The sequence below is a fragment of the Pristiophorus japonicus genome, chromosome 9, assembly GCF_044704955.1.
Source record: "Pristiophorus japonicus isolate sPriJap1 chromosome 9, sPriJap1.hap1, whole genome shotgun sequence".
In the NCBI taxonomy this organism is placed as follows: Eukaryota; Metazoa; Chordata; class Chondrichthyes; family Pristiophoridae; genus Pristiophorus; species Pristiophorus japonicus.
The window spans coordinates 207,021,359-207,036,239 of record NC_091985.1 but is presented as its reverse complement, the minus strand read 5'-3'; the positions used below and the strand labels follow the sequence as shown (position 1 = coordinate 207,036,239).

The 14,881-nt window shown below is 47.3% G+C and overlaps 1 protein-coding gene across 2 annotated transcripts in view; it reads left to right on the top strand.

Annotated features, from left to right (window-relative positions):
• LOC139273491 (zinc finger protein 530-like) overlaps positions 1 to 14,654 on the top strand; it is a 39,130-nt gene extending 24,476 nt beyond the window's left edge. The window contains exons 2-3 of one of the 2 annotated variants that reach the window (XM_070890384.1): positions 12,269 to 12,324; positions 13,262 to 14,654. In XM_070890384.1, the coding sequence (XP_070746485.1) occupies positions 12,269 to 12,324; positions 13,262 to 14,489 (1,284 nt within the window). In that variant the 3' untranslated portion in view covers positions 14,490 to 14,654. The remainder of the gene's footprint in view (positions 1 to 12,268; positions 12,325 to 13,261) is intronic. The other variant, XM_070890385.1, reaches the window with a different exon arrangement.
• Positions 14,655 to 14,881: the final 227 nt, after the last annotated feature.

The window sequence follows — 14,881 nt, the reverse complement described above, 5'->3', positions numbered from 1 at the left end:
AGTGTCTCGCTGTGTCCCCGCCCCCACCCTCTCTGTCAGTCTCTCTGTCTGTCTGCCTCTCTCGGTCAGTCACTCTCTCTCTCTCTCCCAGTGTATCTCCATCTGTCTCTTTTCCTCTATTTTGATCTCACTGTCTCCCTTGGTCGAGCTCCCCCTCTCCCTCGCTGTCTCTCACACTATCTCTCTCCTACATCTATCTCTCTGACTCTCTCGTCTCCCGCTGTCTCTCTCCTTCTGTCTCCCTACATCTATCTCTCTGTCTGTCTCTAGTCTCCCACTGTCGCTCTCTCTCTCTCTCTGTCACTCACTCCATCTGTCTTGCTGTCTCTGTCTCTATGTCTGTCTCCCTCTGTCTTTTCCTCTGTCCATATCTCTCTCCCTCTCTAGCATAACTAAAACCACCTCCGTAACATCGCCCGGCTTTTGGTGTTTCGGACAGGGGGGTAATACCCCTTTGGAATTTTGTATTCCTTACTGTCACTTTTGATTAGCTCACGCTTTTCGAAGTTTACTACTCAGCCATTCTTGCCCTTGTCCATTGGCTTGTCCTTTAGATTTTTGGTGTTATGGACAGAGGGGTAATGTCCCCTTGGAGTTTTGTATTCCTTACTGTCCCCTGTAAATTGGTTTAGCTGTTTTTTTAGAAATTATGCTACTCGATCTTTCTTGTTCTTAGTCTTATCACTTCCTTTATTTGGGTTATCTCTTGTTCCTTATGTTCTGGTGTTCTATGTTATAATCCCTGTGCCTCTGTGTCGTTCTGGACCCTGGGGCATGTTGTTCCTTTGGAATTGTTTGTGTGTCGGTGGGGGGGAGGGCGGTTTATTCTTGGATTTTCTAGGGATTGGTGTTTTGTCTCTCATTTCTAAGTTAAGATTTTTTATTTTATTATTCCTACCTTGCTGTGCATATGTGTTTCGTTCTAGACACTGATGCAATTTTAGTATCTTTAGGTTTTAGGTCTGTGTTGGGTTTGGTCTTGGGCTCTGACGGCTTAGGTTTTGTGGTGTTTGGGTCTTGACTAATCCTTGTGGGGTTATGTTTTAGATTAGGGTTGGTTGGCTGTTTGGTTCTGGGTTAGGGTTTGGTATTGGGGCTCCGATTTGGTTAATATGTTTCCGGGTAGGGATCTGTTTTAGAAACATAGAAACATAGAAAAATAGGTGCAGGAGTAGGCCATTCGGCCCTTCGAGCCTGCACCGACATTCAATAAGATTATGGCTGATCATTCCTTCAGTACCCCTTTCCTGCTTTCTCCCTATACCCCTTGATCCCCTGAACCGTAAGAGCCATATCTAACTCCCTCTTGAATATATCCAGTGAACTGGCATCAACAACTCTCTGCGGCAGGGAATTCCACAGGTTAACAACTCTCTGAGTGAAGAAGTTTCTCCTCATCTCAGTCCTAAATGGCCTACCCCTTATCCTAAGACTATGTCCCCTGGTTCTGGACTTCCCCAACATCGGGAACATTCTTCCTGCATCTAACCTGTCCAGTCCTGTCAGAATCTTATATGTTTCTATGAGATCCCCTCTCATCATTCGAAACTCCAGTGAATAAAGGCCCAGTTGATCCAGTCTCTCCTCATCCCTGGAATCAGTCTGGTGAACCTTCGCTGCACTCCCTCAGTAGCAAAAACGTCCTTCCTCAGACTAGGAGACAAAAACTGAACACAATATTCCAGGTGAGGCCTCACTAAGGCCCTGTACAACTGCAGCAAGACCTTCTTGCTTCTATATTCAAATCCCCTAGCTATGAAGGCCAACATACCATTTGCCTTCTTTACCGCCTGCTGTACCTGCGTGCCCACTTCCAGTGACTGATGAACCATGACACCCAGGTCTCGTTGCACCTCCCCTTTTTCTAGTCTGCCGCCATTCAGATAATATGCTGCCTTTGTGTTTTTGCCCCCAAAATGGATAATCCCACATTTATCCACATTATACTGCATCTGTCATGCATTTGCCCACTCACCTAACCTGTCCAAGTCACCCTGCAGCCTCTTAGTGTCCTTCTCACAGCTTACACCGCCACCCAGTTTAGTGTCATCTGCAAACTTGGAGATATTACACTCTATTCCTTCATCCAAATCGTTAATGTATATTGTAAAGAGCTGGGGTCCCAGCTCTCCACTAGTCACTGCCTGCCATTCTGAAAAAGATCCGTTTATCCCGACTCTCTGCTTCCTGTCTGCCAACCAGTTCCTTATCCATGTCAGTATATTACCCCCAATACCATGTGCTTTGATTTTGCACAACAATCTCTTGTGCGGGACCTTGTCAAAAGCCTTCTGAAAATTCCAAATACACCACATCCACTGGTTCTCCCTTGTCCACTCTGCTAGTTATATCCTCAAAAAATTCCAGAAGATTCGTCAAGCATGATTTCCCTTTCATAAATCCATGCTGACTTGATCCGATCCTGTCACCACTTTCCAAATGCGCTGCTATTTCGTCCTTAATGATCGATTCCAACATTTTCCCCACTACTGATGTCAAGCTAACTGGTCTATAATTACCCGTTTTCTCTCTCCATCCTTTTTTAAAAAGTGGTGTTACATTAGCTACCCTCCAGTCCATGGGAACTGATCCAGAGTCAATAGACTGTTGGAAAATGATCACCAATGCATCCACTATTTCTAGGGCCACTTCCTTGAGCACCCTGGGATGCAGACTATCAGGCCCCGGGGATTTATCGGCCTTCAATCCCATCAATTTCCCTAACACAATTTCCCGCCTAATAAGGATATCCTTCAGTTCCTCCTTCTCATTAGACCCACTGACCCCTACTACCTTCGGAAGGTTATTTGTATCTTCCTTAGTGAAGACAGAACCGAAGTATTGGTTTAATTGATCTGCCATTTCTTTGTTCCCCATTATAATTTCACCTGAATCCGACTGGAAGGGACCTACATTTGTCTTTACTAATCTTTTTCTCTTCACATATTTATCGAAGCTTTTGCAATCAGTTTTTATGTTCCCTGCAAGCTTCCTCTCGTACTCTATTTTCCCCCTCTTAATTAAACCCTTCGTCCTCCTCTGTTGAATTCTAAATTTCTCCCAATCCTCAGGTTTGTTACTTTTTCTAGCCGATTTATATGTCTCTTCCTTGGCTTTAACACCACCCTTAATTTCCTTTGTTAGCCATGGTTGAGCCACCTTCCCAGTTTTATTTTTACTCCAGACAGGGTTGTACATTTGCTGACGTTTATCCATGTAATCTTTAAATGTTTGCCATTGCTTATTCACCGTCAACCCTTTAAGTATCGTTTGCCAGTCTATTCTAGCCACGTCACACCTCATACCGTTGAAGTTACATTTCCTTAAGTTCAGGACCCTAGTTTCCGAATTAACTTTGTCACTCTCCATCTTAATAAGGAATTCCACCATATTATGGTCACTTTTTCCCAAGGGGCCTCGCACAACAAGATTGCTAATTAGTCCCTTCTCATTACACAATACCCAGTCTAGGATGGCCAGCTCCCTGGTTGGTCCTCGACATATTGGTCTAGAAAACCATCCCTAATACACTCCAGGAAATCCTCCTCCACCTCATTGCTACCAATTAGGTTAGCCCAATCAATGTGTAGATTAAAGTCGCCCATGATTACTGCTGTACCTTTATTGCACACCTCCCTTATTTCTTGTTTGATGCTGTCCCCAACCTCACTACTACTATTTGGTGGTCTGTACACAACTCCCACTAGCGTTTTCTGCCCTTTGGAATTCCGCAGCTCCACCCATACCGTTTCCACATCATCCAGGCTCATGTCCTTCCTTACAATTGCATTGATTTCATCTTTAACCAGCAACGCCATCCCGCCTCCTTTTCCTTTCTGTCTATCCTTCCTCAATGCTGAATACCCTTGGATGTTGAGTTCCCAGCCTTGGTCCACCTGCCTCGGGCCATGTCTCCATGATGCCAATCACATCGTATCCGTTAACTGCTATCTGTGCAGTTAATTCATCCACCTTATTCCGAAACTCCTCGCATTGAGGCACAGAGCCTTCAGGCTTGTTTTTTTAACACACTTTGCCCCTTTAGAATTTTGCTGTAATGTAGCCCTTTTTGTTTTTTGCCTTGGGTTTCTCTGCCCTCCACTTTTACTTTTCTCCTTTCTATATTTTGCTTCTGCCTCCTTTTTATTTCCCTCTGTCTCCCTGCATAGGTTCCCATCCCCCTGCCATATTAGTTTAACTCCTCCCCAACAGCACTACCAAACACTCCCCCTAGGATATTGGTTCCGGTCCTGCCCAGGTGCAGATCGTCCGGTTTGTACTGGTCTCACCACCCCCAGAGGTGGGACCAGTACAAAGTTCAGTTCAGGGTTGGGTTTTAGGGCTTGGTTTTCATTCATCGGTTGTTTGGGTTGTGCTTAAGTTTTTAGGGGTGGGTGTTACCGTGTTTTGGGCAGTGGCGGAGGTGGGGGGGGTGTTGTTACCATGTTTTCGGCAGTGAGGGGTGGGGTTACCGTGTTTTGGGCAGTGGGGGTGTAAATGTGGATTCTTTTCCCTCAATCTGGTACAGCGAAATCACTGAGTCAAATACCGATTCTGCTTTAAACAAAGCAAGCTTTTATTTCAAAAGCAAATCCCGATCGGGGACTTTATCAGACAGAAGGAATGCAACTCTGATAGATCGCACTCACTTCCTACGGACAAAGTGATGTTACATTGTAAAGGCACGACGGTTATACATTTTCGGAAAAAGATAACAAGATACAATATGAGTGACATCCTAGTTCAGCCTATCCTCTTTGATCCCTCTTTCCCTTTGTCCACTCATAAGCCGATCTAAGAATGGTCTGATTTTACACAGGCCCATTATTCTCTTACTGTTAATGTTTCAGGTTAGCAATGTGAGTTAGTACGACCTTGAGGTTTGTTTTGCAAGCTGTGGGTTTTGTTTCAAAATGTGTTAGTGTTGTAACATTTTGCAGTCTCGAGTCTGAGATGTCATGGCTATTCCTCCATGAATTCTTTGTTAGCTTACACTGTCCCTATACAATTCCCACGTTCTCAACTTAAATGTCTCTATACATTTTTAAATATTCACAGGGGGGTGGTGTTACCATGTTTTGAGAGTGGAGGGGGGATGTTACCGTGTTTTGGGCAGTGGTGGGGGAGCGTTGGTGGCTGGGGTTAATTGTTGTGATTGGTGGGATGGTGTCTTGGGTCAATCGGTGGTTTGTGTGTTTGGGCCTAGTGCTGATGATCAGCCTCGGCTGGATTTCTGTGTGGCTCGGGAGGGAGGCGGGTTGGAGCAGAGGTCCTGTTGTTCCCGGGGAAGGGATCAGTCTCTGGGTTTTTTAGGGGGTTGATTTTAAGTCGTTGTTACGTTCTTTGTGGAGATTTAGTTTTGTACTTTGGTGGACTGATTTTTATTTTTGGATTTTTAATTTAATTATTTAATAATAAAAAAAATTACATTGTTGTAACTATTTTTAGGTGAGGGTTCTTTTTATGAATGATTGGGCTGTAGGGTGGGGAAGGGGATTATGGGCCTTAAATTGTGAATGGTTTTGGTGGGTTGATCAGGATCCGTGCCGTGTTGACTGACCACGTGGGGAGGTGGGGGGGGGGTGGGGAATTTAGGAAGCATTTTTTTTCTTGTTTTTCAATTTATTTTCGTATGTGTACACTACGGTTCGACGGCAATAATTATCGGTTGGTGGTGGGTGAGGTCAGGGGGACAAGGGGGAACAGAGAAATCACGGTACCACAGCAGACAATTATCTTATTTAGTTCTAGTTAGTAGTACAATTAGAGCTGGTACAGGAAAGATTTTTTTAGAAGCGGAGAAAAATGAGAGAGGTTTTTTTTAAAGACAGCACCGTGGATCTGAAATCTGGATAGAGTGAGAGAGAAATCCACCAGGGAGGGGGGAGAAAAAGGTCAGGGGGATTTTTTGGGGGAGGATTTATAAAACTCACTTCACGATCCGTCGTCTAGGTGGCTGATTGTAGTCTATAGACCTAACGTTTCACATTTACTGGGGCTTCATCTGAGGCCAGGAAAAGCAAACGGGTGCGGGGGTGGGGGGGGGTTAGTGTGGTGGGGGTTCAAGAGTCACGCGAGTTTTCGATCGAAAAATGTACAGTGAGAGGTTATGGAGAATTTAGAGCTCCTTACCTTCCACTAGGTCAGTCAAAACGAGAAGGGCTGTGAGGAGGGAAAAGAACTATTTAAACCTTTGTTTCTCTCAATGATCAGGTGTCAATTGTTTGCTTTGTCTGGTCTTTTGGTTCTTCTTTCTCCTTCTGATGTGTTCTCTCCGTGTGGTCTGTTGTCCTACCTGTTTGTTAGGTGAAAATGTAGAGTCCGCCTTCTCTTTGTTAGTGTGTAGTATGTGATGCCTCACCTAGTTGAATGTCCATGGTTTGGAGTGGGGATTTTTTGTTAGGCGGGGTCTAATGTTTTAATTTCTTAGTGGTTTGTTTGTTTCCTTTCTGCCGTATATCTCATTTTCCCTTACTTTTCATAAATATTTGTTTTTTTGATTTAAATAATTTTAAAAAATGTATTAAAAAATTTTTTGTTATTGTTTAGGGGTTGGTTCTGTTATTTTTATTACTGTCTTAGTTTTGCTATCTGTTTTTATATTTCGAGCTAGTTTACTTTCATAGTCTATCTTCCCTTTCTTAATCATTTTTTTAGTCATTCTTTGCTGGTTTTTAAAAGCTTCCCAATCTTCTGTCCTCCCATTAGTTTTGGCCACGTTGCATGCCCTTGTTTTTAATTGGATACCATCCTTTATTTCTTTAGTTAGCCACGGATGGCTATTTTTCCTTTTAACCCTTTCCTCCTCACTGGAATATATTTTTCTTGAGAGTTATGAAATAGCTCCTTAAATGTACACCACTGTTCATCAACCGTCCGACACTTTAATCTATTTTCCCAGTCCACTTTAGGCAACTCTGCCCTCATACCTTTGTAGTCTCCTTTATTTAAGCTTCCTACGCTGGTTTGAGATCCAACTTTCTCACCCTCCATCTGAATTTGAAATTCAACCATGCTATGGTCACTCATTCCAAGGGGATCCTTTACTAGGAGATTGTTTATTAATCCTGTCTCATTACACAGGACTAGATCTAAGATAGCCTGCCCCCTGGTTGGTTCTGTTACATACTGCTCAAGGAACCTGTCCCTTATGCACTCTATGAACTCTTCCTTAAGGCTACCCTGACCAATTTGATTTGTCCAATCAATACGGAGGTTATAATCACCCATGGTTATTGCTGTTCCCTTTTTACAAGCACACACTATTGGTTTATACTCCGACCAACAGAGTTGCTACTGTTAGGGAGCCTATAGACTACGGCCACCAGTGACTTTTTTTTCCTCTTATTATTCCTTATCTCCACCCAAACTGTTTCAACATCCTGATCATTTGAGCCAATGTTGTCTCTCACTATTGCAGTGATTCCATCCTTTATCAACACAGCTATTTTGTTTCCCTGGAGTTCCTATTATGAATTTCAGAAACTTCGGTGCCAAGTGGACCAGGTGTTTAAAGGTCATTCATTTCCCTCTTTCCATGTTGCTGTTAGTTAAAGGTACAGAGATTGATTTCCCCCTCATTATGCATCTTTAGTAGTTAAACAAAAATCCTTCCTATTCGTAGTGAGTCACTCTGCACTGGGAGAGATGGCTGGTGACTTCAGCCTTTAAAATACTCCTCTTGTTCAAATCCCTGTGTAAAGAATGTAAAGCCCTTACTCTACAGCATGAAACCATACGAGGCACATTCTGGGACAAGGTCACTCTGTGATCTGCTCTCTTTATTTACAGGACTCCAAAGACGATGACCCTGTGTAGGACCTCCCTTTTTATACCTGTGTGATCAGGTAAGGAGTGTCTCTCACAAGTTCACCCCATGTGGTCAAGATGTACATCTAGGTTGAATGTATATAGTAATACAGTGGTGTTACATTGTGGTTACATACATGACATCACCTCCGCCCCCCCCCCCCCCTCCCCAAAGTCATATCGGGATCATAGGTCTAGTCTTTCAGGTGGTCTACGCTCCCTCGTGGAGCGCTGCAGTTGGGGCTCTGGTTGTTGGACACTCACGTGAGTGTCTGTCACCTGTGGTGATTCCGGCCTCTCCGGGCTGACCGCAGGGACTGTGCATTCTTCTGATTGCTCTTGTTGCTCGTTCACTGGCGGTGTTGTGAAATCCATCTCATGGTCTTCTTCAGGTTCCTCCGTGTCGGTGCTGAACATTTTTTTTTACTTGGTCCAGATGCTTACGGCATATCTGACCATTGTTGAGTTTTACCACGATGACCATATTCCTCTCTTTGTCAATTACAGTGCCCTCAAGCCATTTGGGCCCCATGGCGTGATTGAGGACGAATACAGGATCATTTATTTCTATACACCTCCCCCCTCGAATTACAGTCATGGTACTCATTTTGAGACTTGCGCTTGCCCTCAACTATGTCGGTCAGGACTGGGTGAATGAGGGACAGCCGAGTTTTGTGTCCGTTTCATTAGTAGCTCTGCGGGCGGGACCTCCGTGAGCGAGTGCGGACGGGATCTATAGGCCAGCAGGAGGCGCAACAGGCGGCATTGTAGGGAGGGTCCTTGAATCCTGAGCAACCCTTGCTTAATGATTTGGACCGCACGTTCCGCCTAGCCATTGGAGGCCGGCTTGAACGGCGCAGTCCTGACGTGGTTGATGCCATTGCCCGACATAAACTCTCGGAATTCGTAGCTTGTGAAACATGGTCCGTTATCACTAACCAGGATGTCTGGCAAGCCATGGGTTGCAAAGATCGCATATAGGCTTTCCACAGTGGTGGATGACATGCATGAATTCAGAATGATGCACTCGAACCATTTCGAATACGCATCTACCACAATAAGGAACATCTTACCCATGAATGGGCCCGCATAGTCAACATGAATGCTTGACCATGGCCTGGTGGGCCAGGGCCACGGGCTGGGCGGGGCCTCCCTGGGGGCATTGCCCGGCTGGGCACACGTGTGCCTGCGAACACAATGTTCCAGGCCACCAAACGTGTGACCGGCAATAGCCTTCATCAGCACAATGCCTGGGTGCTCGCTGTGGAGTTCCCTGATGAATGCCTCCCTGCCCTTCTGGGGCATAACTACCCGGCTGCCCCATAGTCGGCTTGGATGGAGAGCTCATCCATCCGTCTGTGGAACGGTCTGACCTCCTCAGGGCATGCTCCGTGTGCGGGCGCCCAATCCCCAGTCAGGACACATTTCTTAATCAGGGATAGGAGGGGATCTCTGTTTGTCCAGATTTTGATCTGGCAGGCTGTGATGGGGGAGCCTGCGCTGTCAAAGGCATCGACAGCCATGACCATCTCGGCACTTTGCTCCGCTGTCCCCTCAGTGGTGGCCAGTGGAATCCTGCTGAGCGCGTCAGTGCAATTTTCAGTGCTGGGCCGGTGCCGGATGGAGTAGTCATAGGCAGCCAGCGTGAGAGCCCATCGCTGTATGCGAGCTGATGTGTTGGCATTGGTGGCCTTGCTGTCTGACAATAGGGATGTTAATGGCTTGTGGTCCGTCTCTAATTCAAACTTCCTACCAAAGAGGTACTGATGCATTTTTTTTAACACCATAGATACACGCAAGCGCTTCCTTCTCGACCATCCCATATCCCCGTTCTGCTTGAGAGAGCGACCTGGAGGCATAAGCCACAGGTTGTAGTTGACCCTCAGCATTGCCCTGCTGCAACACGCACCCAACCCCATAGGACGATGCATCACATGTCAGAACCAATTTTTTTACAGGGGTCGTACAGGGTCAACAACTTGTTTGAACAAAGTAGGTTTCGCGCCTGATCAAAAGCCCGTTCCTGACAGTACCCCCAAAACCAATCGCAACCTTTATGCAGGAGCACGTGTAGCGGCTCCAACAACATGCTCAAGTTCGACAGAAAGTTCCCGAAATAGTTCGAGTCCCAGGAATGAACGCAACTCCGATGTGTTGCAGGGCCTGGGTGCTCGTCGAATCGCCTCTGTTTTGGATTCGGTGGGCCGAATCCCATCTGCAGCAACCCTCGTGCCCAGAAACTCAACCTCAGGAGCTAAGAACAGACATTTAGACTTCTTGAGTCGCAGGCCTACCCGGTCCAGTCGGCATAGCACCTCCTCCAGGTTGTGGAGATGTTCCTCGGTGTCTCGATCCGTGATGAGGATGTCGTCCTGGAATACGATCATTCCAGGAATGGATTTAAGCAGGCTTTCCATGAATCATTGAAAAATTGCGGCCGTTGATCTAATGCCAAACGGGCACCTGTTATAAACGAACAGTGCCTTGTGCGTGGTGATGGTGGTCAGTAGTTTAGATTCGTTGGCCAGTTCCTTGGTCATATAGGCTGAAGTGAGGTCAAACTTGGTGAACAGCTTGCAGCCTGCCAGCGTGGCGAAGAGGTCCTCTGCTGTCGGGAGCGGGTATTGATCTTGAAGGGACACCAGATTGATGGTGGCCTTGTAGTCTCCACAGATCCTGACAGAGCCATCCTCTTTTAGGACGGGCATGATGGGGCTCGTCCAGTCGCTGAATTCAACAGGCGAGATGATGCCCTCTCTCAACAACCGGTCCAATTCGCTCTCGATCTTTTCCCGCATCACATATGGCACCGCTCTGGCTTTGTGGTGCACTGGCCTGGCGTCTGGGGTGATGTGTATCACTACCTTAGTGCCTTTGAAAGTCCCGACGCCCGGTTGGAATAGTGAATCGAATTGTTGTAGGACTTGTGAGCACGAACTTCGCTCCACAGACGACATTGCGTGAACATCCCCCCATTTCCAGTTCATCTCGGCTAACCAGCTCCTCCCCAACAGTGCTGGACCATTGCCCGGGACAATCCAGAGTGGCAGCCGATTCACTATCCCATTGGGTGTGACAGCCAACATTGCACTGCCTAGTACCAGAATGATTTCTTTGGTGTAAGTCCGTAATTGTGTCTATATGTGCTAATTTGGGTCTGTTGGCTTTAAGTGGCCATAGCTTCTCAAATTGCTGAACGCCCATGAGTGATAGGCTGGCCCCAGTGTCCAGCTCCATGCGTACAGGGATGCCGTTTAATAAAACGCTCATCATCATTGATGGCATTCTGGTGTATGAGCTGTGAATATTCGCCACATGGACCCGCTAAGCTTCGGCATCCATCGATTCGCCCCAAAAGTCATCCTGCCTCAAAGAACCCTCTCCTGGTCCATCCGCCTCATATATTAGTCTGGTTGCAGGCTTCCTGTACATTTGAGCTAAATGGCCACTGAGATTACAGTTCCTGCAGACAAACTGTTGAAATCTGCAAGATCTAGCTGAGTGTTTTCCCCCACACCTCCAGCATGAGTTAAAGTTTCTATTGTTGGGAACAAAGGGACTATGGCCAGGCATTCCTCGCTGACTGTCCCTTTGACTGCTCTTAAGTACCCTATTAGTGGGTGTCAATGGCCCCGTCCCGAGCCACATTGTCCACTGTGATGGCGTGAATGTCCGTTCAGCCTGCCATTGTCTGTTACAGTCCTACTCTGGGGTCTATTGCTGCCTGGGGAATGTTGGACTGCCCCTGCCTGCCTGAGTCACATTGATGATGTTGACTCCCTGATCCATCACCGCGTTAGAGGCAGAGTTGCGCGCGTATATTATTTTCGTGTCTTCCTCCCCCGCCATGAAAGTTTGAGCCATCAACGCCGCCGCTTCTAAGGTCAAATCCTTGGTCTCAATTAATTTGTGGAAATTCCCGCATGACCGATGCCCTCGATAAAGAAATCCCTTAGCAAATCCCCGTGCAGGCGTCTGTGAACTTAGAGGCTGGCCAAACGCCAGAGGTCCGCTACGAAGTCCGGTATGCTCTGTCCTTCATGACGTCAGTGGGTGTAGAATCTGTGTCAGGCTATATGTATGCTACTCGCCGGTTTGAGGTGCTCCCCGATCAATTCAGTAAGTTCTTCAAAGGTTTTGTCCGCCGGCTTTTCGGGTGCTAGTAAGTCCTTCATGAGCATGAAAGTCTTTGGTCCGCAGCCGATCAAAAGATGAGCCCTTCGCTTGTCAGCCGCTGCATCATCTAGCCATTCTTTCGTAATGAAGCTTTGCTGAAGCCTCTCGACAGAATCGTCCCAGTCTTCCCCAGCACAGTACCGTTCCTCTGTGCTACCGGTGGCCATTCTCGTGAATTCCCGTTTCTTGTCGCCAATGTAAAGTCCTTACTCTACAGCATGAAACCACACGAGGCACATTCTGGGGACAAGGTAACTCTGTGACCTGCTCTCTTTATTTGCAGGACTCCAAAGATGATGACCCTGTGTGGGACCTCTCTTTTTACACCTGTGTGATCAGGTAAGGAGTGTCTCCCACAAGTTCACCCCTTGTCAAGGTGTGCATCTAGGTTGAGTGTATACAGTAATACAGTGGTGTTACATTGTGGTTACATACATGACACCCTCCAAGGCCTTGCCCCTCCCTATCTCTGTAATCTCCTCCAGTCCGCCAACCCTCTTAATAAGGAGAAATAATTTTCAGTGTCAGAAGGGTCGGTAACCAGAGTGGAGTTGAGGTAGAAGATCAGCCATGATATTACTGAATGGTGGAGCAGGCTCGAGGGGCCAATGGGCCTAATCCTGCTCCAATTTCTTGTGTTCTTAAAGGGTAATGGAAATGCAGAACTCGATGTTTCCCATATAACTGAGGCTGGGGGCCAATTGATCAGGCTCAAGGGGCCGAATGGCCTATTCCTGTTTCTATGTTCCTACTTACAGTGACGACTTTTGTAAACAGCTTTTACAGAGGTTTAGAAGGAGAGGATACGCCGAGGGGATTAAACCTGGGCCCCTCCTGTTAATGTGACTCAGTCACACTGGTCGGTGCCTTTACCCACTGAGCCATTGGGAGGAGGCTCCAGTGACCCTGCTGGAAAATGCACGTGTGAGGCCTCAGGTGAGGACAGGGGAATAGCTTGTCGACACTCACTGTCGAGATTCACACGTGGACATTGGGCACATGGGTCACATATTGGAGAGAAACTGGTGAGTGTAGAACTGAACCCAGCCAGAGTCAGCACCTTCAGGGGAGGAGAACCAGTGAGTGTAGAACTGAACCCAGCCAGAATCAGACATTAGTGAACCAGTTGGGTTTTTACGACAATTCGGTCGCTTTCATGGTCACTTTGTTCTAGTGCCAGCCCCACAAATTAGCAGGCTCATTAAGTTCAAATTACTAATCTGCCTCTGTTTTCTCTCTCACACTCCCTTTTTCCTGTTTTAAATTAATTTTACAGGGTATTAGAAGGGGAGGATTTGCAGACGGGAAACTCGAATCGCAGACCGCATCAAGATCTGACAGCGTCACTCGATTCATCGGGACCCGAATATCATCGGCCTCTCAATATGGAAGCAAAAAGCACCGTTGACAGTGGGGAGAAAGTGTACACGTGTTCTGTGTGTGGACAAGGCTTCAGCCAAATCTCTGGCCTATTGAGACACAAGCGCAGTCACACCGGGGAGAGGCCGTTCACCTGCTCCGAGTGTGGGAAGGGATTCGCTTGTTCATCCCACCTTCTGATACACCAGCGAGTTCACACTGACGAGAGACTTTTTAAGTGCCCGGACTGTGGGAAGAGCTATAAACATTCCGGGGAACTGACGTACCATCAACGTGTTCACACCGGGGAGAGCCCATTCAGGTGCTCTCACTGCGGGACTGGGTTCAGTCGATCATCTAAACTCGCTATACACCAGCGCACTCACACTGGGGAGAGGCCGTTCACCTGCTCTGTGTGTGGGAAAGGATTCAGTCGGTCAGGTAGCCTGCTGAGACACCAGCGAGTTCACACTAGGGAGAGGCCGTTCACCTGCTCTGAGTGTGGGAAGGGATTCACTGATTCATGCAACCTGCTGAGACACCAACGAGTTCACACTGGGGAGAGACCGTTCACCTGCTCGGAGTGTGGGAAGGGATTCACTCGGTCATCTGACCTGCTGAAACACCGAGTGCACACCGTGGAGAGGCCCTTCACCTGCTCTGATTGTGGGATGGGATTCACTCAGTCATCCAACCTTCTGAGACACCAGCGTATTCACACTGACGAGAGACCTTTTAAATGCCCGGACTGCAGGAAGTGCTATAAAAATTCAGCGGAACTGAGCTGCCATCAACGTGTTCACACTGGGGAGAGACCGTTCAGGTGCTCCGTGTGTGGGAAGGGATTCATTCGGTCATCCGACCTTCTGAGACATCAGCGAGTTCACACTGCAGAGAGGCTGTTCACCTGCTCCGAGTGTGGGAAGGGATTCGTTCAGTCATCCGACCTTCTGAGACACCAGCGCACTCACACTGGGGAGAGACCGTTCACCTGCTCAGAGTGTGGGAAGGGATTCACTCGGTCATCCTTCCTCACTGAACACCAGCGCATTCACACTGGGGAGAGGCCGTTCACCTGCTCAGAGTGTGGGAAGGGATTCACTCAGTCTTCGATCCTGCTGAAACACCAGCGAGTTCACAAGTGACTGCAGAGGTGGGATTCTGCTGTTCTTGCTACTGTTAATCACATCCCGGACTGAACCATGTTCATTCTGACAGTTGGTTTATTTTTCTGCTGATGACTCCTATAACTGGGCTGGAGTTTAATATTCTGGATGAATGGGAAATAAATCAGCTTTGCTTTTCACAAATTGCTGTGGATTTTTGTCTTTCCCACCTGAGTGTTTAGCATCACCTGGCGAACTCAGAGAGGACAATCTGGGGGGCGGATTGTACGGTGGGAACAGAACTTCAGCCTGGACACAGTCCTTCAGGGCCACACTGAGAGGGCCAAACGGCACTTTGGTCTTTCTCGTCTATCATCACCGACAACAAAGTCGCCATGCGGGTTAATCTTGAGCTGTGTCAGAAATGTGTC